The sequence below is a fragment of the Oncorhynchus nerka genome, linkage group LG11 (assembly GCF_034236695.1).
Source record: "Oncorhynchus nerka isolate Pitt River linkage group LG11, Oner_Uvic_2.0, whole genome shotgun sequence".
NCBI lineage: Eukaryota > Metazoa > Chordata > Actinopteri > Salmoniformes > Salmonidae > Oncorhynchus > Oncorhynchus nerka.
This window is the reverse complement of record NC_088406.1, coordinates 44,292,880-44,317,761: the sequence shown is the minus strand read 5'-3', so window position 1 is coordinate 44,317,761 and position 24,882 is coordinate 44,292,880. Positions and strand designations below refer to the sequence as shown.

Here is a 24,882-nt window from a genome sequence, read left to right as displayed (position 1 = left end):
AGCGGATAGATAATGACTGAGATAATGGTGTTCTAATGGCGACATAAGTGAGGAGGAAGGATACGTGACCCACAGGAATGGGGTCACAGTCAAAGGATTTGTTGACTGTTGTGGAGATCACTCCACTGTGTCTTTATTTGTCTATTCTGTACCTCTGTTGACCACTCTCATGTATTCATTGTATAACTTTGTTTTTGTTTATCAAACCATATGGGCAGTCACCTCCGCCTGTTTGTTGCACTGTTCTCTCCCCTCCCTCTCCATTCCACCCTCCATTTCTCAGGAGATTATGTCTGGAGACTTGTTATTGATGGTCGATGATGATAACAGTCAGTGATAGCAGCTTCCTAACACCTCCTCCCAGCAGCCCACTGCACTGACACTAGGAAACACTGTCACCACTGATAAATCCACTATAATCGAGAATTTCAATAAGCATTTCTCTATGGCTGGCCATGCTTTCCACATGCTTTCCGCTTCTCCTTCACCCAAATCCAGACAGCTGATGTTCTGAAAGAGCTGCAAAATCTGGACCCCTACAAATCAGCTGGGCTAGACAATCTGGACCCTCTCTTCCTAAAAATTATCCGCCGCCATTGTTGCAACTCCTATTACTAGTCTGTTCAACCTCTCTTTTGTATCGTCTGAGATTCCTAAAGATTGGAAAGTGACCGTGGTCATCCACCTCTTCAAAGGGGGAGACACTCTAGACCCAAACTGTTACAGCCCTATATCCATCCTGCCCTGCCTTTCTAAAGTTTCCGAAAGCCAAGTGAACAAACAGATCACCGACCATTTCGAATCCCACCGTACCTTCTCCGCTATGCAATCTGGTTTCCGAGCTGGTCACGGTTGCACCTCAGCCACGCTCAAGGTCCTAAAAGATATCATAACCGCCATCGATAAAAGACAGTACTGTGCAGCCGTCTTCATCGACCTGGCCAAGGCTTTCGACTCTGTCAATCACTGTATACTTAACGGCAGACTCAACAGCCTTGGTTTCTCTAATGACTGCCTCGCCTGGTTCACTCACTACTTCTCAGATAGAGTTCAGTGTGTCAAATCTGACGGCCCTTCTTTGGACACAAACGAGCTTCAACGCCATGCAACACTCCTTCCGTGGCCTCCAACTGCTCTTAAATGCTAGTTAAACTAAATGCATGATCTTTAACCTATCGCTGCCCCCACCTGCCCGCCCGACTAGCATCACTGCTCTGGACGGTTCTGACTTAGAATATATGGACAACTATAAATACCTAGGTGTCTGGCTCGACTGTAAACTCTCCTTCCAGACTCACATTAAGCATCTCCAATCCAAAATTAAATCTAGAATCGGCTTCCTATTTCGCAACAAAGCCTCCTTCACTCATGCTGCCAAACATACCCTCATAAAACTGACTATCCTACCGATCCTTGACTTCGACAATGTCATTTACAGAACAGCCTCCAACACACTATTCAGCAAATTGGATGCAGTCTATCACAGCACCATCCGTTTTGTCACCAAAGCCCCATATACCACCCACCACTGCGACCTGTATGCTCTCGTTGGCTGGTCCTCGCTACATATTCGTTGCCAAACCCACTGGCTCCTACCTACCTACCTACCTACCTACCTACCTACCTACCTACCTACCTACCTACCTCATCCCCATATTTGTTTTTGTTTTTCTTCTCTTTTGCACACCAGTATTTCTACTTGCACATCCTCATCTGCACATATCTCTCCAGTGTAAATTGCTAAATTGTAATTACTTTGCCACTATTGGCCTATTTATTGCCTTACCTCCTTACTTCAGTTGCACACACTGTATACAGATTTTTCTATTGTGTTGTTGACTGTACGTTTGTTTATCCCATGTGTAACTGTGTTGTTTTTGTCCCACTGCTTTGCTTTATCTTGGCCAGGTCGCAGTTGTAAATGAGACCTTGTTCTCAACTGGCCTACCTGGTTAAATAAAGGTGAAATATATATGTTTTAATTCACTAGTACATACAGTACCATATCAACACGCATTGGGAGATAACAACAGCCACAGGTTCATACCATCAGTCTATAACAACTCAACACATGTTCATACCAGCAGTCTATAACAACTAGACACAGGTTCATACCATCAGTCTATAACAACTAGACACATGTTCATACCAGCAGTCTATAACAACTAGACACATGTTCATACCAGCAGTCTATAACAACTAGACACATGTTCATACCAGCAGTCTATAACAACTCGACACATGTTCATACCAGCAGTCTATAACAACTAGACACATGTTCATACCAGCAGTCTATAACAACTAGATACATGTTCATACCAGCAGTCTATAACAACTCAACACATGTTCATACCAGCAGTCTATAACAACTCGACACATGTTCATACCAGCAGTCTATAACAACTAGACACATGTTCTTACCAGCAGTCTATAACAACTCGACACATGTTCATACCAGCAGTCTATAACAACTAGACACATGTTCATACCAGCAGTCTATAACAACTAGATACATGTTCATACCAGCAGTCTATAACAACTCAACACATGTTCATACCAGCAGTCTATAACAACTAGACACAGGTTCATAACAGCAGTCTATAACAACTAGACACAGGTTCATACCAGCAGTCTATAACAACTAGACACAGGTTCATACCAGCAGTCTATAACAACTAGACACAGGTTCATACCAGCAGTCTATAACAACTAGATACATGTTCATACCAGCAGTCTATAACAACTCAACACATGTTCATACCAGCAGTCTATAACAACTAGACACAGGTTCATACCAGCAGTCTATAACAACTAGACACAGGTTCATACCAGCAGTCTATAACAACTAGACACAGGTTCATACCAGCAGTCTATAACAACTAGACACAGGTTCATACCAGCAGTCTATAACAACTCAACACATGTTCATACCAGCAGTCTATAACAACTAGACACAGGTTCATACCAGCAGTCTATAACAACTAGACACAGGTTCATACCAGCAGTCTATAACAACTAGATACATGTTCATACCAGCAGTCTATAACAACTAGATACAGGTTCATAACAGCAGTCTATAACAACTAGACACAGGTTCATACCAGCAGTCTATAACAACTAGACACAGGTTCATACCAGCAGTCTATAACAACTAGACACAGGTTCATACCAGCAGTCTATAACAACTAGACACAGGTTCATACCAGCAGTCTATAACAACTAGACACAGGTTCATAACAGCAGTCTATAACAACTAGACACAGGTTCATACCAGCAGTCTATAACAACTAGACACAGGTTCATACCAGCAGTCTATAACAACTAGACACAGGTTCATACCAGCAGTCTATAACAACTAGACACAGGTTCATACCAGCAGTCTATAACAACTAGACACATGTTCATACCAGCAGTCTATAACAACTAGATACATGTTCATAACAGCAGTCTATAACAACTAGACACAGGTTCATACCAGCAGTCTATAACAACTAGATACAGGTGCATACCAGCAGTCTATAACAACTAGACACAGGTTCATACCAGCAGTCTATAACAACTAGATACAGGTTCATAACAGCAGTCTATAACAACTAGACATAGGTTCATAACAGCAGTCTATAACAACTAGACACAGGTTCATAACAGCAGTCTATAACAACTAGACACAGGTTCATAACAGCAGTCTATAACAACTAGACACAGGTTCATACCAGCAGTCTATAACAACTAGATACAGGTTCATACCAGCAGTCTATAACAACTAGACACAGGTTCATACCAGCAGTCTATAACAACTAGACACAGGTTCATAACAGCAGTCTATAACAACTAGACACAGGTTCATACCAGCAGTCTATAACAACTAGACACAGGTTCATAACAGCAGTCTATAACAACTAGACACAGGTTCATACCAGCAGTCTATAACAACTAGACACATGTTCATACCAGCAGTCTATAACAACTAGACACAGGTTCATAACAGCAGTCTATAACAACTAGACACAGGTTCATACCAGCAGTCTATAACAACTAGATACATGTTCATACCAGCAGTCTATAACAACTAGACACAGGTTCATAACAGCAGTCTAAATCTATAACAAAGACAGGTTCATAGCAGAAGTCTAAATCTTTTTTTTTTTTTTTTTCATTATTTTACCAGGTAAGTTGACTGAGAACATGTTCTCATTTGCAGCAACGACCTGGGGAATAGTTACAGGGGAGAGGTGGGGGATTAATGAGCCAATTGTAAACTGGGGACCATTAGGTGACCATGATGGTTTGAGGGCCAAACTGGGAATTTAGCCAGGACACCGGGGTTAACACCCCTACTCTTACGATAAGTGCCATGGGATCTTTAATGACCTCAGAGAGTCAGGACACCCGTTTAACGTCCCATCCGAAAGACAGCACCCTACACAGGGTAGTGTCCCCAATCACTGCCCTGGGGCATTGGGATATTTTTTAGACCAGAGGAAAGAGTGCCTCCTACTGGCCCTCCAACACCACTTCCAGCAGCATCTGGTCTCCCATCCAGGAACTGACCAGGACCAACCCTGCTTAGCTTCAGAAGCAAGCCAGCAGTGGTATGCAGGGTGGTATGCTGCTGGCACAGAAAACACTATAACAAAGACAGTCTCATAACAGCAGTCGAAATCTATAACAAAGACAGGTTCATAGCAGCAGTCTAAATCTATAACAAAGACAGGTTGATAACAGCAGTCTAAATCTATAACAAAGACAGGTTCATAGCAGAAGTCTAAATCTATAACAAAGACACGTTCACAACAGCAGTCTAAATCTATAACAAAGACAGGTTCATAGCAGAAGTCTAAATCTATAACAAAGACAGGTTCATAACAGCAGTCTAAATCTATAACAAAGACAGGTTCATAACAGAAGTCTAAATCTATAACAAAGACAGGTTCATAACAGCAGTCTAAATCTATAACAAAGACACGTTCACAACAGCAGTCTAAATCTATAACAAAGACAGGTTCATAGCAGAAGTCTAAATCTATAACAAAGACAGGTTCACAACAGCAGTCTAAATCTATAACAAAGACACGTTCACAACAGCAGTCTAAATCTATAACAAAGACAGGTTCATAACAGCAGTCTAAATCTATAACAAAGACAGGTTCATAACAGCAGTCTAAATCTATAACAAAGACAGGTTCACAACAGCAGTCTAAATCTATAACAAAGACAGGTTCACAACAGAAGTCTAAATCTATAACAAAGACAGGTTCATAACAAACCACTAACTGCGGTATGGTGTTAGACGTACCATTTAGGTGAGGTAGAAATCCTAAATGGACTATGACTAGTTACTGTAACCCAGTGAATTCCTCTGAGGCAGACTCTCCAGATGAGTCTGTGAGAGACTGGCACAGCAGGGCCTGGCAGGACTGGGACCTGCTACTGGAAGAAGTCACACTCCAAATACTGCCAGCCTTGCCATGAAGACCCAGAAAACACTATACTGTATGAAAACATGATCGGGATGGAAAGTATTTTACTGTAGTTTTCAGATGTTCTGTCTAGTTTCCTTCATGTTTTTTTCGAAGACATTTTTTTGTCCACTCTTGTTCCTATCTGTATGTAGGCCTTGTTCTCGCCCCTCATTTATGTACTACAGGTCAAAGTTTAATTAAAGATCCTTTTTCCCAGGATGCACTGGGCTTCGAGGGCAGCTGTCATGGGTAATGGTGGAACCAATTTGTCATCTGGAGAGAGAATGACAGTAATCCTGCCAACAGAGAGAAAGATGTCAGGAGAATAATGCACATGGAGATGGAGAAGAAAGGCTGGAGAGACAGTGACACCATAGAGAAGAGAGAAAGAGATAGGAGGAGGAAGAGAGAGAGAGAGAGACTGTAATCCTGTCTAATTCACTTAGTGAAGCGCTGAAGGGGCAAGACACTAAGAGGATTGGGACATTCTCTAAATTAGATCAGTAAAAATAACTAAGTGCAAGGAGAGGTGAGAACGAGTGTGGACATGTGGGCACATGGACACAGGACAGGGGAACAGGACAGGACAGAACAGGGGGACATGAAAGGACATGGGAACAGGACGGGAGAGGGGGACTAAGGATGATAATGGACATCTTTACTGACAGACATCAGAGAATGTTGACCTAGTGCTCCTGTATGAGACTTCTCTCCAAGTCAGAGAAGGAACCAGAATCCCCTATTTAGTTCTACTTCAATTGAACCCTAATTCTGAGGCTGACCTACCCCCTTTCCCTCTCTCCTCCAACCCTGACTACGCCCGAATCAGACTTCTCTCATAAAAAAATCTAATCCTGACAATAATCTCAGTCCAAGACATGGACAATAATCTTGGATCCAAACACTGACTATTACTCTCGATAATAACTAGGTGTTAAACTTTAAGCCCCAGTATTGACTTAGTAAAATGATATAACTTGATTGTCAGTTATGTGTTGATCCAGTGATAGGCCTAACCATAATACTGATCATATTACGACACTAAATTCCACTGAGAATACTGTATTTACCCTTAAAAAGAATTATGGAGTGAGTCATTCCTGTTCCGATTCTATTTGACATAAAATCATGACAATAATAATAACAGAACATTTTCATAAAACAAGAATAACAATAACTTTATTTGTATAGCACTACTTAATACAAGTAACAAAGTGCTTCACGTCATAAAACAAAAGTACTAACAAAGAAACAAAAACAAGAGGAAGGAGAAATGAAAAAAAGAAGATGGCTAATTAAAATCGCACTGTACATTGAAACCAAACGTTAAATGCATCTTTATGAAAGTGTATCTTCACAGTGTCAAAAGAGGATGGAATGAACAGTATTCTAATGATAGAATATTCATACTGTAGTTCTATTACTACTAAGATGTTGTCAGCCTTGTCATATCAAACAACCAATATCAGAATTAGACACCATTTAAAGATTGAAATGGACATCCGTAATGTTGATTGGTTGATTGAAGAGAAGTACAGTAAATAGCACATAGAGCTCGACGGGGATAGACATAAGCTATTTGTTAAGGGTGGTAATATTTAGATGTACGTTTACAACCAATAGCATATTAGGAATAGGCTTTATGTCATAGAGAATACAGGCTTTTGGGGACTGTAAATGATCACAGATGGTATTTAAAACAAAGGCAGCCACATTTTCTATCTACAAAATAAACTTTCACTCTCAGCTTCTGTCTTCTTCCTCTTAAGTCTTATTTTGGACTTTATTTTTTATTTATTTGTTATTTCCATGATTTTTATTTCTACTTTGCACATTCTTCCACTGCAAATCTACCATTCCAGTGTTTTACTTGCTATATTGTATTTACCTTACCACCATGGCCATTGTTTTGCCTTTACCTCCCTTATCTCACCTCATTTGCTCACATCGTATATATACTTATTTTTCTACTGAATTATTGACTGTATGTTTGTTTTACTCCATGTGTAACTCTGTTGTTGTATGTGTTGAACTGCTTTGCTTTATCTTGGCCAGGTCGCAATTGTAAATGAGAACTTGTTCTCAACTTGCCTACCTGGTTAAATAAAGGTGAAATAAAAAATATTTTTTTTTATAAAACCACTATTAAAACTTCATTTTGAGATGAACAAATTCAATGGTTTCCTCCTTTCCGTAAATTAATTCTGCACTCATAGAATTGGAATTGACTTTTAATCAGCTTGATTCACAAACAAAACATGTGGTATCCAGTATCCTTTGATTGTCTCCTTTCTGTTCACATAACCTCTCAGTTGTCTCACCCAACAATACACCATCTTCTAGTTCCATCCAACATATCCCAGAGAGCAGTCTAGAACCCAGCCTAGAACCCAGTCTTGAACCAAGAGAACCCAAGCATGCCACCGCATTCTCACAAACAATGATACCCCCACCCAACACTTACGTGACGCTAATTAATCTCTGTGAAACTAGGCTTCTGACAGAACAGAGCATATAATTGGGAAATGCTATTTTAATTTCCCTTCGCTCCCACACACACCTTCTACAGTGCCTTGCGAAAGTATTCGGCCCCCTTGAACTTTGCGACCTTTTGCCACATTTCAGGCTTCAAACAAAGATATAAAACTGTATTTTCTTGTGAAGAATCAACAACAAGTGGGACACAATCATGAAGTGGAACGACATTTATTGGATATTTCAAACTTTTTTAACAAATCAAAAACTGAAAAATTGGGCGTGCAAAATTATTCAGCCCCCTTAAGTTAATACTTTGTAGCGCCACCTTTTGCTGCGATTACAGCTGTAAGTCGCTTGGGGTATGTTTCTATCAGTTTTGCACATCGAGAGACTGACATTTTTTCCCATTCCTCCTTGCAAAACAGCTCAAGCTCAGTGAGGTTGGATGGAGAGCATTTGTGAACAGCAGTTTTCAGTTCTTTCCACAGATTCTCGATTGGATTGAGGTCTGGACTTTGACTTGGCCATTCTAACACCTGGATATGTTTAATTTTGAACCATTCCATTGTAGATGTTGCTTTATGTTTTGGATCATTGTCTTGTTGGAAGACAAATCTCCGTCCCAGTCTCAGGTCTTTTGCAGACTCCATCAGGTTTTCTTCCAGAATGGTCCTTTATTTGGCTCCACCATGTTTGACAGTGGGGATGGTGTGTTCAGGTGATGAGCTGTGTTGCTTTTACGCCAAACATAACGTTTTGCATTGTTGCCAAAAAGTTCAATTTTGGTTTCATCTGACCAGAGCACCTTCTTCCACATGTTTGGTGTGTCTCCCAGGTGGCTTGTGGCAAACTTTAAACAACACTTTTTATGGATATCTTTAATAAATGGCTTTCTTCTTGCCACTCTTCCATAAAGGCCATATTTGTGCAATATACGACTGATTGTTGTCCTATGGACAGAGTGTCCCACCTCAGCTGTAGATCTCTGCAGTTCATCCAGAGTGATCATGGGCATCTTGGCTGCATCTCTGATCAGTCTTCTCCTTGTATAAGCTGAAAGTTTAGAGGGACGGCCAGGTCTTGGTAGATTTGCAGTGGTCTGATACTCCTTCCATTTCAATATTATCGCTTGCACAGTGCTCCTTGGGATGTTTAAAGCTTGGGAAATCTTTTTGTGTCCAAATCCGGCTTTAAACTTCTTCACAACAGTATCTCGGACCTGCCTGGTGTGTTCCTTGTTCTTCATGATGCTCTCTGCGCTTTTAACGGACCTCTGAGACTATCACAGTGCAGGTGCATTTATACGGAGACTTGATTACACACAGGTGGATTGTATTTATCATCATTAGTCATTTAGGTCAACATTGGATCATTCAGAGATCCTCACTGAACTTCTGGAGAGAGTTTGCTGCACTGAAAGTAAAGGGGCTGAATAATTTTGCACGCCCAATTTTTCAGTTTTTGATTTGTTAAAAAAGTTTGAAATATCCAATAAATGTCGTTCCACTTCATGATTGTGTCCCACTTGTTGTTGATTCTTCACAAAAAAATACAGTTTTATATCTTCATGTTTGAAGCCTGAAATGTGGCAAAAGGTCGCAAAGTTCAAGGGGGCCGAATATTTTCGCAAGGCACTGTAGCTCCGTCCAACCTATCCCAGAGAGCAGTCTAAAACCCAGAGCCAGCGAACCCAAGCGTCCTACATGCCATCATGTTCTCACAAACAATGGTCCACCCCAAGTAAACTCTTACGTGACACCAATTCATCTCTGTGAAGCTATGCCTCGGAAAGAACAGAATTGGGAAATGTGATTTCTTTTTCATTTAGTTTTATTCCTCACAAACCACCCACCCCCCTCGTGCAGAATGTCGGGGGGGTTTGTTGGGTTGTTGGGATTAGGAATCGATTACGAAGAAATTGGACTGTAGGGCTGGCTACGTCTCGCAGGGGCGATGGCCTGGCCGCAGGATGATTACAGTATTTACAGAACATCCCGGTGGCCAGCTTGTTTGCCAGGGATTAGAGGCAAAGAAATGAATCATATTTTTAAGTCCTAAGTGTATCTGTGTCTCCCGCTCTGTCCCACTTTGTCTCTGTGCTTTACTAGTCCATATGCTGCTCCCAGGGATTACCATGGGGGAGGTTCTGGTCCTCTCGTCTGTTTCCTCCATCGCTCTACTCCTCTTTCTCATCTCTTATCCATCTCCTTACTTTTCATCTCTCTTTCCTCTCCTGCCTCGTTTCTCATTTCTCATATCCCTTTATCCCTCTCTCTATTCCTCCCTCTCCTATTTTTCTTTATCATCTCTCTGCTCCCTGACTATAGACGCGTAAATTAATAGAGGGGCAGTGTGTACCCTAGCGGTTAAGAGTGTTGGGCCAGTAACCAAAAGGTCACTGGTTCGAATCCCCAAGCTGTTACCGTGGAAAATATTCCGTTCTGCCCTTGGGGATGGCAATTAACTCTCAACAACAACTGCTCCGGTGATGTCGACTACGGCAGCCCCACGCACCTCTCTGATTCAGAGGATGCATTCAGTTGTGCAACTGACTAGATATCTCCTTCCCTAATCTGCACTATCTTTGAGGTATCCTTACCATCTATGTCAGGGGTTCCCAAATTTTTGTCACTCAGGCCCCCCTTCCAGCATTGGGTAACATCCCACACCCTCCTCCTGCGTGCATGCGTCATGTCTATTTCTATGGGAACAAGCACTGTTCATGACACAAACTGTTCACACCCCTCTTGTCGGTGGAGAAGAACATTTGACATGTTTCAAGTTTATTTCCTGCAATTCTACACATTTTGTCATGGAGTGTAGTGAGAATGTTGCCTTTTTAAAAGATATTTTCTGCTATTCTACACATATTGCCATGGCTAATGTGTGTTCATGTGATAGCCGAGTGACACAAACATTACAACAAAATCTATTTGGCTAAAAAGCCTAGCTAAAAAAAACGTTAGCTGACACGGGCTAGTTGATCTGGATATTACTTACAAGTTATAAATAGCTCTAAGGTCTGCAATGACTGACATGACAAAAGGAAAACTGATGGTGCACTACCCAATTTAGAAATTGCACCTTGTGGATTCTATAATTACAACTTTCAAGAGTAAACTGAAGGCTGACTGAGTTCCTTAAAAAATATGATTATATATATATATATATATATATATATATATATATATACAGTACCAGTTTGGACACACCTACTCATTCAAGGGTTTTTCTTAATTTTTTACTATTTTCTAATAGTGAAGACATCAAAACTATGAAATAACACATGGAATCATGTTGTAACCAAAAACGTGTTAAACAAATCCAAATATATTTTATATTTGAGATTTTTCAAAATAGCCACCCTTTGCCTTGATGGCAGCTTTGTACACTCTTGACATTCTGGCCTTAGCAAGTCTCTTCTTGGTGTCCTTTAGTAATGGTTTCTTTGCAGCAATTCGACCAAGGGCTGATTCACGCAGATTCATGCTGATTCACGCAGATTCACGCAGATTCACGCAGATTCACGCAGTCTCCATTGAACAGTTGATGTTGAGATGAATCATTTATTTGGGCTGCAATCTGAGGTGTAGATAACTCTAAGGAATGTATCTTCTACAGCAGAGGGAACTCTGGGTCTTCCATTCCTGTGGCGGTCCTCAAGAGAGCCAGTTTCATCATAGCGCTTGATGGTTTTTGTGACTGCACTTGAAGAAACTTTCAAAGTTCTTGAAAATTTCCGGATTGACTGAACTTCATCTCTTAAAGTAATGATGGACTGTCGTTTCTCTTTGCTTATTTGAGCTGTTCTTGCCACAGTAATGAACATGGTCTTTTACCAGATAGGGCTATCTTCTGTTTATCACCCCTATCTTGTCACAACACAACTGAATGGCTCAAATGCATTAAGAAGGGGAAAAATCCACAAATGAACTTTTAACACCTGTTAATTGAAATGCATTCCAGGTGACTACCTCATGAAGCTGGATGAGAGAATGCCAAGCGTGTGCAAAGCTGTCATCAAGGCAAAGGGTGGCTATTTGTATATATAATCTATGTAACTCTGTGGACATCGTGTTGAAATGCGAAGATCTACCGAGTAAGAATATTATTCACCAAGGAGATTTTCATCTGAACAGAGACGCTGTGCCATTACAGTCCTAAAACAAACTTTGACCCAAATATGTCAATGAGCTCATATTCAGAAATAGTCTTGAGTAAGAGAGCTGATTGAGGATTGGTTTGGTCTTTTAGATAATAATGAATAAGGTTATATGGACAGGAAGGACCCTGATCCTAGATCAGCACTCCTACTATGAGATGCTTTGTGAATACGGTCCCAGATATTTGTTTAACCTGCATTGGTCTTTTTACAACCTATTGTCCAGTGCACTTTTCATAACACAGGTCTAGCTGACCTTACTGACAAAACACATGGACATATATGTCAGTCATCCAAATCCCTACCTCTCTCATGTCTCTGCTTTGGGAGGTTCAACAATTGGCCCCCACAATCTTAGGCCTACTTCTAATTAGTTTCTACTCTGTTCTTTCTCCTCTCAACATCTCCCCTGACAAGGTACAAATCTGTCGTTCTGCCCCTGAACAGGCAGTTAACCCACTGTTCCTAGGCCGTCATTGAAAATAAGAATTTGTTCTTAACTGACTTGCCTAGTAAAATAAAGGTAAAATAAATAAATAAAAACCTTTTGCATGGATCAGAATAGTGTCCCTGGACGTCACATTTCTATCCCATTCTGTGTATGTACGACAGATACTTTACCTCCTGCTCTCTTTGCAGGGATACAACATGATAACACATGTAAGAGTGGGAAAGTGATCTAGAAGAGGCCTGCAATCTTAATAGTTGCTTCATTCTTATTGGTTGGATGATTAACTTCTTATGGCTGCAGGGGCAGTATTGAGTAGCTTGGATGAAAGGTGCCCATAGTAAACGGCCTGCTCCCCAGTCTCAGTTGCTAATATATGTATGTATTAGTAGTATTGTATAGAAAACACTTTGAAGTTTCTAAAACTGTTTGAATGATGTCTGTGAGTATAACAGAACTCATGGCAGGCAAAAACCTGAGAAGAAATCCAAACAGGAAGTGAGAAATCTGAGGTTGGTCGATGTTCAACCCAGGCCCTATTGAATTCACAGTGAGATATGAATGAAGTTGCACTTCATAGGGCTTCCACTAGATGTCAAACGTCTTTAGAAACTTGAATGAGGCTTCTACTGTGTTGTGGGACTGAATAAGAGCTGAATGAGTCAGGTTACTGGCAGAGAGCCATTTCCTAGTCATGCGCATTCCACATGATATCGACCTACGTTCCATTGCTCCTCTACACACAAAGGAATTCTCCGGTTGGAACTTTATTGAAGATTTGTGATAAAAACATCCTAATGATTGATTCTCTACTTAGTTTGAAATGTTTCTTCGACCTGTAATATAACTTTTTGAAGTTTTTGTCCGAAGTAATGCTCGACCTGCACGAGCGTTTGGATATGTATACCTAACGCGCTAACAAAAGTAGCTACTTGGACATAAATAACGGACATTATTGAACAAATCGAGCATTTATTGTGGAACTAGGATTCCTGGGAGTGCATAGATCAAGTGCATTCTGATGAAGATCATCAAAGGTAAGGGAATATTTATAATGTGATTTCCTGTGTCTGTTGACTCCAACATGGCGGCTAATTTTATTATTTTTCTGAGCGCCGTCTCAGATTATTGCATGGTTTGCTTTTTCCGTAAGGTTTTTTTAAAAATCTGACACAGCGGTTGCATTAAGGAGAGGTATATCTATAATTATATATGTATAACTTGTATTATCATCTACATTTATGATGAGTATTTCTGTTGAATCGATGTGGCTATGCAAAATCACTGGTTGTTTTTGGAACTAGTGAACGTAACTCGCCAATGTAAACTCAGTTTCTAAAAATAAAAATATAAACTTCATCAAACAAAACATACATGTATGTGTAACATGAAGTCCTATGAGTGTCATCTGATGAAGATCATCGAAGGTTAGTGAATAGTTTTATCTCTATTTGTGCTTTTTGTGACTCCTATCTTTGGCTGGGAAAATGGCTGTGTTTATTCTGTGGCTTGCTGGTGACCTAACATACTCGTTTGTGGTGCTTTCGCTGTAAACCATATTTGAAATTGGACACTGTGGTGGGATTAACAACAAGATTACATTTAAAACGGTATAAGATACATGTATGTTTGGGGAATTTTAATTATGAGATTTCTGTTGTTTTGAATTTGGCGCCCTGCACATTACTGGCTGTTGTCATATCGATCCCGTTAATGTGATTGCAGCCATAAGAAGTTTTAAGTGCCGCTAAAGTGTACATGTCACGCCCTGACCATAGAGAACTGTTTATTCTCTGTGTTGGTTGAGGTGTGACAGTAACTAGGGTGGGTTATCTAGGTAATTATTGATCTATGTTGGCCTGGTATGGTTCTCAATCAGAGACAGCTGTTTATTGTTGTCTCTGATTGGGGATCATATTTAGGCAGCCATTTTCCCATTGTGCTTAGTGGGATCTTGTCTAGGTATAGTTGCCAGTGAGCATTATATCAGCTTCACGTTTCGTTTGTGCTCTTTATTGTTTTTGTTCTTTGAGTTTTTCTCTTCCTAATTAAAAGGATGGAAACATACCACGCTGCATCTTGGTCCACTCCTTATAATGATCGTGACAGAAGATCCCACCACAAATGGACCAAGCAGCATGGCCAGGAGGAGCAGACATCCTGGACATGGGAGGATATCTTGGATGGTAAGGGATCCTGGACATGGGAGGAGATCCTGGCTGGAAAGGATCGCCTTCCATGGGAGCAGACGGAGGCAGCGAGGGAGGAACAACGACGACACCGGGGTTCGCGGCCACGACGGAAGCCCGAGAGGCAGCCTCAAAACATTTTTGGGGGAGGGTCACATGGGGTGGTTGGTGGAGCCAGGTTTCAGACCAGAGCCAACTCCCCGCACTCGCTTTAAGGGGCGTGTGACCGTTCAGGCACCATGTTATGCGGTGCTACGCACTGTGTCTCTAGTGCGCATTCACTCGGTGCCAGCTCTCCGCACTTTCCGTGTGAAACTGAGCATCCAGCCCGGATGGGTTGTGCCGACTCAGCGCTCCTGGTCTCCAGTACGCCTCCTCGGACCAGGATATCCTGCGGCGGATCTACGCACTGTGTTTCCAGTGCGCCTTCACAGCCCAGTGCATCCTGTGTCAGCGCCCCGCACTTGCCAGACTAAAGTGAGCATCCAGCCAGGACGGGTTGTGCCAGCTCTACGCTCTAGAACTCTAGTGCACCTCCACAGTTCAGTAGGTCCTTTGCCTCCTGCCCGCACTCGCCCTGAGGTGCGTGTCATCAGCCCGGTGCCACCTGTACCGGTCCCACGCATCAGGCCTCCAGTGCGCCTCCACAGTCCAGTACATCCTGAGCCTCCTCCCCGCACTCGCCCTGAGGTGTATGTCATCAGCCCGGTGCCACCTGTACCGGTCCCACGCATCAGGTCTCCAGTGCGCTTCCACAGTCCAGAGCTTCCGGCGACAGTTCCCAGTCCAGAGCTTCCGGTGACAGTTCCCAGTCCAGAGCTTCCGGCGACAGTTCCCAGTCCAGAGCTTCCGGCGACGTTCCAAAGTCTGGAACCTCCTGAGACGGTCCACAGTCCAGAACTTCCTGAGACGGTCCGCATTCCGGAACCTCCTGAGACGGTCCACAGTCCGGAAACTCCTGAGACGGTCCGCGTTCCGGAACCTCCTGAGACGGTTCACGTTCCAGAGCCTCCAGCGATGGTCCACAGTCCGGAACCTCCTGAGACGGTCCACAGTCTGGAGCCTCCAGCGAAGATACCCTGTGAGGGTTCCCGGTCCGGAGTCCCCGGCGACGATCTATGGTCCGGAGTCCCCGGCGACGATCCGCGGTCCGGTTCCTCCGGCGACGATACACGGTCCGGACGATCCCCGCATCAGAGCCACCACGGTCGGAGTCCGCACCTTCGGGGGGGGGGGTACTGTCACGCCCTGACCATAGAGAGCTGTTAATTCTCTGTGTTGGTTGGGGCATGACAGTGCCTAGGGTGGGTTATCTAGGTGATTATTGATCTATGTTGGCCTGATATGGTTCCCAATCAGAGACAGCTGTTTATCGTAGTCTCTGATTGGGGATCAATTTTAGGCAGCCATTTTCCCATTGTGCTTTGTGGGATCTTGTCTAGGTATAGTTGCCAGTGAGCATTATATCAGCGTCACGTTTCGTTTGTGCGCTTTATTGTTTTTGTTCTTTGAGTTTTTCTCTTTCTAATTAAAAGGATGGAAACATACCACGCTGCATCTTGGTCCACTCCTTATAATGATCGTGACAGTACAATGTGGTTGGCATGCTGCTGTTCATTGCACACTAATAGGATTGTGTTCTTACTTTGTTTGGGCGCATTTTTATACACGTGGTTACTATGTGAGCATTTATGTACCCGTTTTAAAAGAGGAACGTTGCATATTTTATTTGTGTGTCAACAGAGTGAATTCCTTTTTTCAGCATGTGAACTGGATGCAATCAGTGTGTAGGGATAATCTTTGATTCCACTGGAGTCTTTGATTAAATGTTATTTTCTTAGCCGAAAGCTATTTTTCTTTTAGACAATGAAGTTATGCTACCCCTAGTAGTAATACTGTATCCATCCATCTTTTAGCCTGTTGTGAAGCTCAATGTATTGGAATATGACCATAAAACACAAAGACCCCACAGACTTTCTTCAGTTGTTTAATGTCTTAAAACTAAATATCTGTCCCATGTAGAGTTGGGGAAACACACAAGAGATATGTCTGATATACTAAAGAGGGTGAGTCATTCGTATCAAGACACAAAGAAAAGCATATATTAGAATGCAAATATTGAAAGTATACAATCAAGAACTATACACAGTATTATATCCTATCACCACTAATTGTATTGGATAAAGCCCTGAGTTTGAAAAACGTTGGTCAGAAAAGACGAGACCAGAAAACTGAAATTAAAAATATATATATTGCTAGTCTTGTAGAAATTAGGAGTGAAGTTGCGTGGTGTGTCTGTGTAACACATTGTTGGTCCCAGACATGATTGCATTTTCAAGTAAAGTTTAATATTTACAAAAAGAACAAAATAAACAGAATAATAGCAATATTCATAAGAGCTGTGGAATTAATAATAATTATATTAATAATGATAATATTAACGTCAAACAAATTACCACAATTGTACTTCAAAGGACGCACAAATTTAAAGAAACATAATATGTTATAGTCTAATACAAAAAAAAGATGAAACGATACATCAACACAAAATGGTACCCCTCGCTCCTTTACAGGTAACAACTGAGAGAAGCTCCGTGCTTTCTGTGCAAGGGTAGCGCAGTCATGGCCAGACCCTTCCCTTTCTACTGTCTTCTCTCCTGCAAATATCTCATTGTAACAGTATATTCGGCAACAGGGTTTGTTAAGTCATTAAGGGAAAATGTTGTATTTAAGTGACGTAATCATCATAGTCGTCCACCCTCCCCCAACAAACACAGAGTTGGATAGAAACGCAAAGGCTACACATTGGTCATCCTTGCAGATCCCAGAATGCCTTGTGCCCAGATGTGATTCATTCCATGATGGGTGCTTAAAGACAAGAGGTCTGTTACTAACCCTATAGCCCTAAACCCTGGCCCTCTTTCTTACCCCCTTTACCCCCCTTCACTCTAACACACTGTCTGCCGAGGGTCCCCTCCCTTCAAAGCTACTGGGGGAAAAGGATACAACAATAGCCTATGGTCTCTACTTGACAGTACCAAAGGTTATCCTTGCTTTACCCATCCCCTCTTGCTTATTGAGAAACACATGCACGTCTGTCTGTGTGTCTGTCTGTGTGTCTGTCTGTGTGTCTGCCTGTGTGTCTGTTTGGCTCCAGGATCTCTGTTCACCAAATATGAAAAGCAGCTTCATAACAAAAATAAACCATAAAACAAATGACAGAGGGAAAAAGAAAACAACATTGTCCCCATTGGAGTCAGTCTTCACCTATGGCTGGAACTCCCTCTGTTTGTTCAATATCAAATTCAAGGCAGAGTCATTTTCTTCATTACAATGTACACAACTTTCAATTGTTCTGAAGTAATGACAAAAATAACCACTGGATCAAATTTGGTCAAAAGTCAAGGCCAGCCCACCCATCTTGGGGATTGAATTCCACTTTTCCTTTCTAGTTTTCAGTTACCATTAAGCACAACAAGACCACTAAAGGAGTGACAGATCTAGTTCAGAAATCAACTTGGGGTTGACTATCAGCTACCTGAACGATGGGATCCATTGCAACCAATATTTGAATCTTCTTTTTTCTATTTTCTACTCTTTTTAAATCAATTGTTCATTCTCTCCATCAAATTTATACCCCATTCATCCTTCAAGTTGCAATCTCTGTTCATTTCGTCCACAAAACCCTGATTATGGAATACAAGAATGGACCTTTGTCAATTATGCAGTTTCATCAAATTATAAATGTTTTAAATTTCATTCTACAGGTATTGCTTTCAATAGTGTGGTATGTAGTCCTTTTTAATAAAATCGGTTTTCAATTTTAGTATCTCAAGTGTCTTTTTACATGTTGATTTGTTTGTCATCAATTCTATATGACTATTTTTATTACTTTAATGTACCATTGATTGTGCATTCTCACATTGATAATGCTGTGTTGATTGTGCATTCTCACATTGATAATGCTGTATTGATTGGATATAATAGATTTGACAATATTGATTGGATATAATAGATTTGACAATATTGATTGGATATAATAGATTTGACAATATTGATTGGATATAATAGATTGATTGGATTGATTGGATATAATAGATTTGATGTGATCAGTGATTTCTTGTCACCTTCCCAACAATCACAAATTCCAACATCAATGCTTCCACATTGCTGTCCATAACACAAGAAATAATGACATATTACTCAGTCAATGAGTTCATGGACTGAAATGATTAGTTGACCATCTATGTGTCCAAGTCTTTAACACTGAATGGAATGGGAGCTTCTCCTGGCTGGTCCCTTCCTTACCTCCTCCCCCCTACAAGACCTGGAACTTCCAGGAGTTCTGGTCTTTGTAGTCCAGGCAGTCAGCTGCGTTGAAGTTGAGTTTCCAGGAGGCAGCTTGGTCCTTGTAGTCCAGGCAGTCGACGGCCCCGAAGCCCAGCGAGGCGGCTGTGTAGCCCTGTGAGGACAGAGAGGGGGACTGGCTTAGGTGCCCACCCATAGAGGTGATGGGGCTGAGGGCACCCCCTGTGGCAGAGAGCTGTGAGTGCATGGGCGACAGGTAGGAGCTGCAGTCCAGGCCAGTGAAGTAAGAGGATGAGCCTGCGTAGCTCTGGGTGTAGGCCGGGGCCTGGGTGTAGGTCATGGGGTAGGCAGAGGAGCGCTGCATGCAGGGCGTGGTGGAGGCTGACAGGGGGTCTGGCAGCGGGGAGATGGAGGCAGGGCTCCAAATGGACACAGTCGCGTTGGCACTGCTGGAGCTGGGGGTGATGGCGGTGCCAAGGGGAAGGGGTGCTGGACTGTAGGACCCGTTGGTGTTGGCACTGGCCTCAGAGTTGGCCTCCCGGGCTGGAGAGGCCTTCTTCTTAGGTGGACGAGGTTTAGACTGGCCCGTGCTCTGCTGTGCCTGCTGGCGGCATTTAGCACGACGGTTCTTGAACCATACCTGTGGAGGAGCACGTGGTGAGTTCTCAGAAAACTCAGCTCCCATTCTGGCCAAACAATCACTGACGTTTTGTAAATTGACAATTGAACCACTTTCATTTTTGCAAGATCATTTAAACAATTCTAGTGGGCATTTATGCATGAGAGTATATAGCATGTTTATTACCTGTACACGAGACTCTGGTAGGTTGATCTTAAGGGCCACTTCTTCTCTCATGAAGATGTCGGGGTAGCGCGTCTTGGAAAACAGTGCCTCCAGGATGTCCAACTGCGCGCGCGTAAACGTGGTCCTTTCCCGACGCTGCTTTCTGGGGATGTCTAAAATACACACACACACACAAATATTATTTTTCCTATATTTCGTTTCATCATATATTTGTTTTTGTGAACCTTTTCCCCCTTGGCGATTGCTTTCAAATGGAACACGAGAAAAAGAGAAAGGAACAAATGAACTGTAAATCACTTGTTTGGTGTTTGGTCAAATTGCCAAGGTAAATAATAGTCTCAATTAAATAAGTCTCATTTAGAATTTAATTCGTGTATATTCGTGTAATATAATTATACTAGTAAATAAATATATGGCTCTGGCCTTCACATGTAATATCGTGGATAATTCAGCCAGAAGTCGTTTCGTTTGTTACATCATTAGATAAACAACAATACAGTTCAAAATCTAGTTGTTTTAAAATTGGTCAAAAATGTATCGTTCCCTTTTATGTAAAAAAAAATGTGCTATTTAATGTTCGAGTGTTTTATGAACATTAATTAAAATATTTAACATTATCCATTGATTCAGATATACATTGTGGCTTTATAAAACATAAACAAATACTAAATAAAATACATTTGATAAAGGGAACGAAATGTATCTTGATAAAACATGTATCTTTTCACAGGAAGTTAGGTCTTAGTGAATTAGACTGGTGATCATAACGCATGGCCCTGGATCAATCATTGAACAAAAAAACACACATTTTCATACAAATAGTTGTTAGGCCTACCACTTACACATCAAGTAAATAGGTCATCTCATTTTAAAGCTATCATTTTACTCCTAGGCCCTTCAAACAAGTTACTATGGACGTTCCCCATGTCTTTAAAAAGATAAACAAACATGGAGTTTTTTGTATGTGCGCAAAAGGCATTTCCATTTGAAACAACGATGACCGTCGAAATTTGGCATCAGCTAAGAATAAAATATGGAGATATATTATGCAAAATTCGCTGTCATACGTCTAACAATAAGAACGAAAACAACATAATGGGGGTTCGTTGTGCACCGATCCTTTTACGCACTCGTTGCGCATGGATAGGTTAGCAGTACCGCTTGGAATTCCGGCTGGATTCTGCCCGTTTTTCCATCATATAAAGTGCAATTGTTGAGACAAACATTTCTAAAACATGAAAAAGTTGAAAATATGACTTACTTGGGTATCCGACGGCAGAGTGTAGTAGATCCATGCCCGGGCCAGACAGAGTTAACCCGTTCACGGCGTAATGAGGCTGCTTAATGTAGGACATCATGCCTGTGCCGGCTTTAAAACGCTCCCTCACCCTCTCTCTCTCTTACACTCAGGCCGGGGGCCGGGTCTTCTGCTATTCTCCAGGGGGTGTCTCTCTCTCTCTCTCTCTCCTTTCTCTCTCTCTCTCTCTCTCTCTCTCTCACTCTCTCTCTCTCTATGTCCCTCCCTCTCTCTTTCTCTCAGACACTTGTTTTTCTTTATATCTTTCAATCGGATTTTTGTTTTGTTTTCCTATTTTGTTGCTGACCCTGTCGCAGTATGTTGCCAACTTTTGAGACTACAGTAGCACCTGTGCCCGCCGGTAGAGTGAAGGTGCAGGGCGCCGGTAGAGTGCAGGTGCAGGGCGCCGGTACTCCTTGTCTGCTGCCTTCACACCTATTGATCAAACTGTTTCAAGGCACAGCTATTCAATTGGTATTGTGGTGCCGGTGTATTTTTTCAATTTCACTTACAAAGTAACCTGAAAGCAATAATTAAACACACTAACCAATGGTATGATCACAGTTTTAAGTGTGATAAACCTTTCAATCCACGTGCGCTTTCGAAGTGCTCATCGGCGTCAAGAAGTGAATGTATGCTTCCTTATTCTTCCCTTGTCAGATCTAGCGTTCCCTCGACTGAGCTCGAGCCTGTTGAAGTCTGTTGAAGCAAAGAGGATCAAGTCGTGCCTCCGGTGAGTGGCGATAAGCTTGGGTGAGAACGCGGAACTGAGCGAACCAAGAAAGAAGTTGGCTAATTAGAGTGAAGTTCTTGCGCGGAGTAGACTCTGACCCCTCCCTCTCTCTTGTCTCTATCTCTCTCTCTCTCTCTCTCTCTCCCTGTCCTGACACACACAGGCTTTGCACTTTGTTGGATTTGATTGTCTTTCTTTTCTCCGCACACCATGCACATTCATCCAGTGATATAAAACAACAGTTTGATATGTGTAGGCTCAGCCTATGTGTAGGCTCAGCCTATGTGTAGGCTCAAGAACAACAGGTGGACACAAATCATATTGAACACTGGCGAGACAAACTGATTTACGCCGTTATTTTTCGAATCTCCTTAAAAGAGGAAACATTGGTATAACAATTTTTAATAAAAACGTACAGTAACTGAATAGCTTACCAATCCACTTAACCAAAACAAATAGAATGTTACACTCATTCATGACAGTTAAATTGTACAGTTAAATAGATGTGCAACTCATCATTTCTGAGTAGCCAATACGTTTTGTGTGTTATGAGAGTCCGTTTTGAATTGTTAAAGACAAAAGGACAAGCTAGCAACTCTGTTCAAGTCATTTTCCTGGAGACGAAGAGGACCTTTAGGAGTTGAACAGCAGTGCTGCACTGTCAGGGAAAGCTTGATAGCCATCAAAGAGTACATCTGTATCGAATCTCTTGTCTTGTTTGGAGAGAGCAGATTTAATACATTTTACACCGCTTTTAAAATACAGAAATAATTGGGCGATGTGGTCTGAGTGAGGAAGGTCAAGGGATAGAAGGGAATGGGGGTGGGGTGGGTGTACAAGCAGGATTAAAACTACACAAAGGCCGCGTTGTTCTCTACTAAAACCCCTACTGATCCCCAACATACTCCCTCTTTTATATTCATCTTTCTGTAGTAATAATAATAACAATAATACTAGTTAGAATTATGATGATAATAATAATAATAATAATAATGGTATGATGTTATTTGTTATAATATTATAATTAACAGGGATAACAGTGCATCTTATTATTGTCTATCAAAATAGTAACATGGTAACAACTGTATGGTCATGATTGTGCGTTAAAGCTATTTTTTATAGTCTCTTGGGGCATTTCATTCCAAATAAGTGGATGAGTTATTACAGACAAACTTTGCAGAAGTCTATTTCAATTGAACTCGTTCGCCCCTGCCCCTCTGCGCTTTTAATTATACATATATGGTTTGATAGATAGTATCGTCTGTTATGGTGTAAAACAATGTTTTGGGCAGCATTAAGATTGGCTAAAGCATGATAATAAAGCGCAATGCCACGTGTTGTTTAGTTGGGACTGAGAACATTGCGTTGCTGTAGGTTACTATGTCCAGTGTTTTTACTCGTTGCAGAAATCTACCTAGGAGATCCAAATGGCCTGTCGAAAGTTTTGCTGGTGCATTTCTTTAAATGCGACGAGTTGTTGTCCATCCTGTGATTGTTGGCCTGTGCCTCATCCTATCCCTGTGGCCAGACAATTTCACAGTGTCCAAAGCCGATTCTCTGCTCTTGTTAATTGAATCGGATTTCTTATAGTTTAAAATCCACACAGACCCATGTACTGTCGAAACTGTATAAGGGGTTTATCTGAATCTGTACAGCCACGGCGGAGATATAAAGAGAGAGAGACTATACCCGCATGTTGAACGTTTTACATCTCAAATAAACGTCTTTACCTGCGACATCTGCCGGTGCGCACAGCGTGAGTATGTGTGTTGTTTTAACCGTCCAATTTTGGAATATTTGTTTCAAGAGGCCACATCACCTGCTCAACTAGGCTATCAGGTATGGTTTTGGTCTTTTCATTTTTAAATAGATAAGCTCGAAAGCTGGCGATCGAAATAGCCTATTATTTGTAAATATGACAAGAAGCGCAACAGTCGATGGTTCAAGACTTCAAAACTACGTGTGAGTACTTTCTGAGAAGCAAAACCAAGAGCGCGTGTCAGAGTAGGCCTGCACGCGCACTTAGACATGCACAGGTTCGTTTGCCTGTCTAGTTCTCGCTCTCTTGCCATTCCTTCAGTACAGTTTTAGTAGGCCTATATGCTTTTATGCGTTGGGAGAAACAAGTAACACTTACAAAACCTTTTAAAATATAGAATTTCACATAAATGATGTTATTTTTTCCCACGCATTTCCCGATTATATATTCTTTAAACATGATCAAACATTAGCCTATCCAAAGACAACCAAATGATATCCATAAATGATTACTTTTGTTTAGGTATATTTCCATGCCCAACATTGAAAATGGCAAACTTTAACAACATATTCATATACACAGAACGCTAAGCTTCCTTTTTTCAGATTTTTTTTTTTTTGGTTTATGGTTTTGTTGCATAAAATGCTAAATTTACCCAATTGATTTATCGAATTTATTCGATAAAACGGAAAGACACACTCTCGTTAATGGTGTTTGTGTTTGACCTACACTAGCCTATTTCTTCATTCTTTTTTGTACTAAAATTGTGTTTAAAACGGAGGACATTCTAAATACCAAACAAATATAGCCTACAAATTGTGCATGACGAACCACTGCATTTTGAGACATTTGGTAGTAGCCTATCATTATTATATTTCTAGTCTTCCAGAAAATTGTAAACCGTTAACAATTTAATTTCTGAAAGTATTGCTGTTCAATAACTTATTATTGCTGTTGTTCTTTTGTGCTGTTAATAACAACCATAATAATAGTTGTGGATGGATGTTTAAATAGGTGTTTGTACTGGGAAGTGCAATTACTATTACTATGGATGCACTAGGACCCAGGGCAGATACAAATTCAGGACACAACCACCACATAAGAGGCTTACCATATCTAATCTACACACACACACACACACACACACACACACACACACACACACACACACACACACACACACACACACACACACACACACACACACACACACACACACACACACCACTTAGAAACATCAT

The 24,882-nt window shown here is 41.4% G+C and overlaps 1 protein-coding gene across 2 annotated transcripts; it reads right to left on the bottom strand.

The window, feature by feature from the left end:
* Positions 1-16,710: 16,710 nt before the first annotated feature.
* LOC115136950 (homeobox protein otx5-like) lies at positions 16,711-21,979 on the bottom strand. 2 transcript variants are annotated; one of them, XM_029672880.2, is made up of 4 exons: positions 21,697-21,979; positions 21,114-21,596; positions 19,853-20,004; positions 16,711-19,687 (listed from the first exon to the last, which is right to left on the bottom strand). In XM_029672880.2, exons 2-4 carry the CDS (start codon positions 21,208-21,210, stop codon positions 19,058-19,060), a joined length of 879 nt encoding a protein of 292 aa, XP_029528740.1. In that variant the 5' UTR covers positions 21,211-21,596; positions 21,697-21,979; the 3' UTR covers positions 16,711-19,057. The 2 variants fall into 2 exon arrangements, with proteins under 2 accessions (XP_029528740.1, XP_064880645.1); XM_065024573.1 differs by having other exon boundaries at positions 21,114-21,979.
* Positions 21,980-24,882: the final 2,903 nt, after the last annotated feature.

Bases quoted from the DNA above. Each gene is read 5' to 3' on its own strand.
- LOC115136950 (XM_065024573.1), bottom strand. From the start codon at position 21,210: ATGATGTCCTACATTAAGCAGCCTCATTACGCCGTGAACGGGTTAACT. The intron at 20,005-21,113 runs GTAAGTCATATT...TGTGTATTTTAG, and splicing joins CTCTGCCGTCGGATACCCAA to ACATCCCCAGAAAGCAGCGT. The intron at 19,688-19,852 runs GTAATAAACATG...GCTCCTCCACAG, and splicing joins TACCAGAGTCTCGTGTACAG to GTATGGTTCAAGAACCGTCG.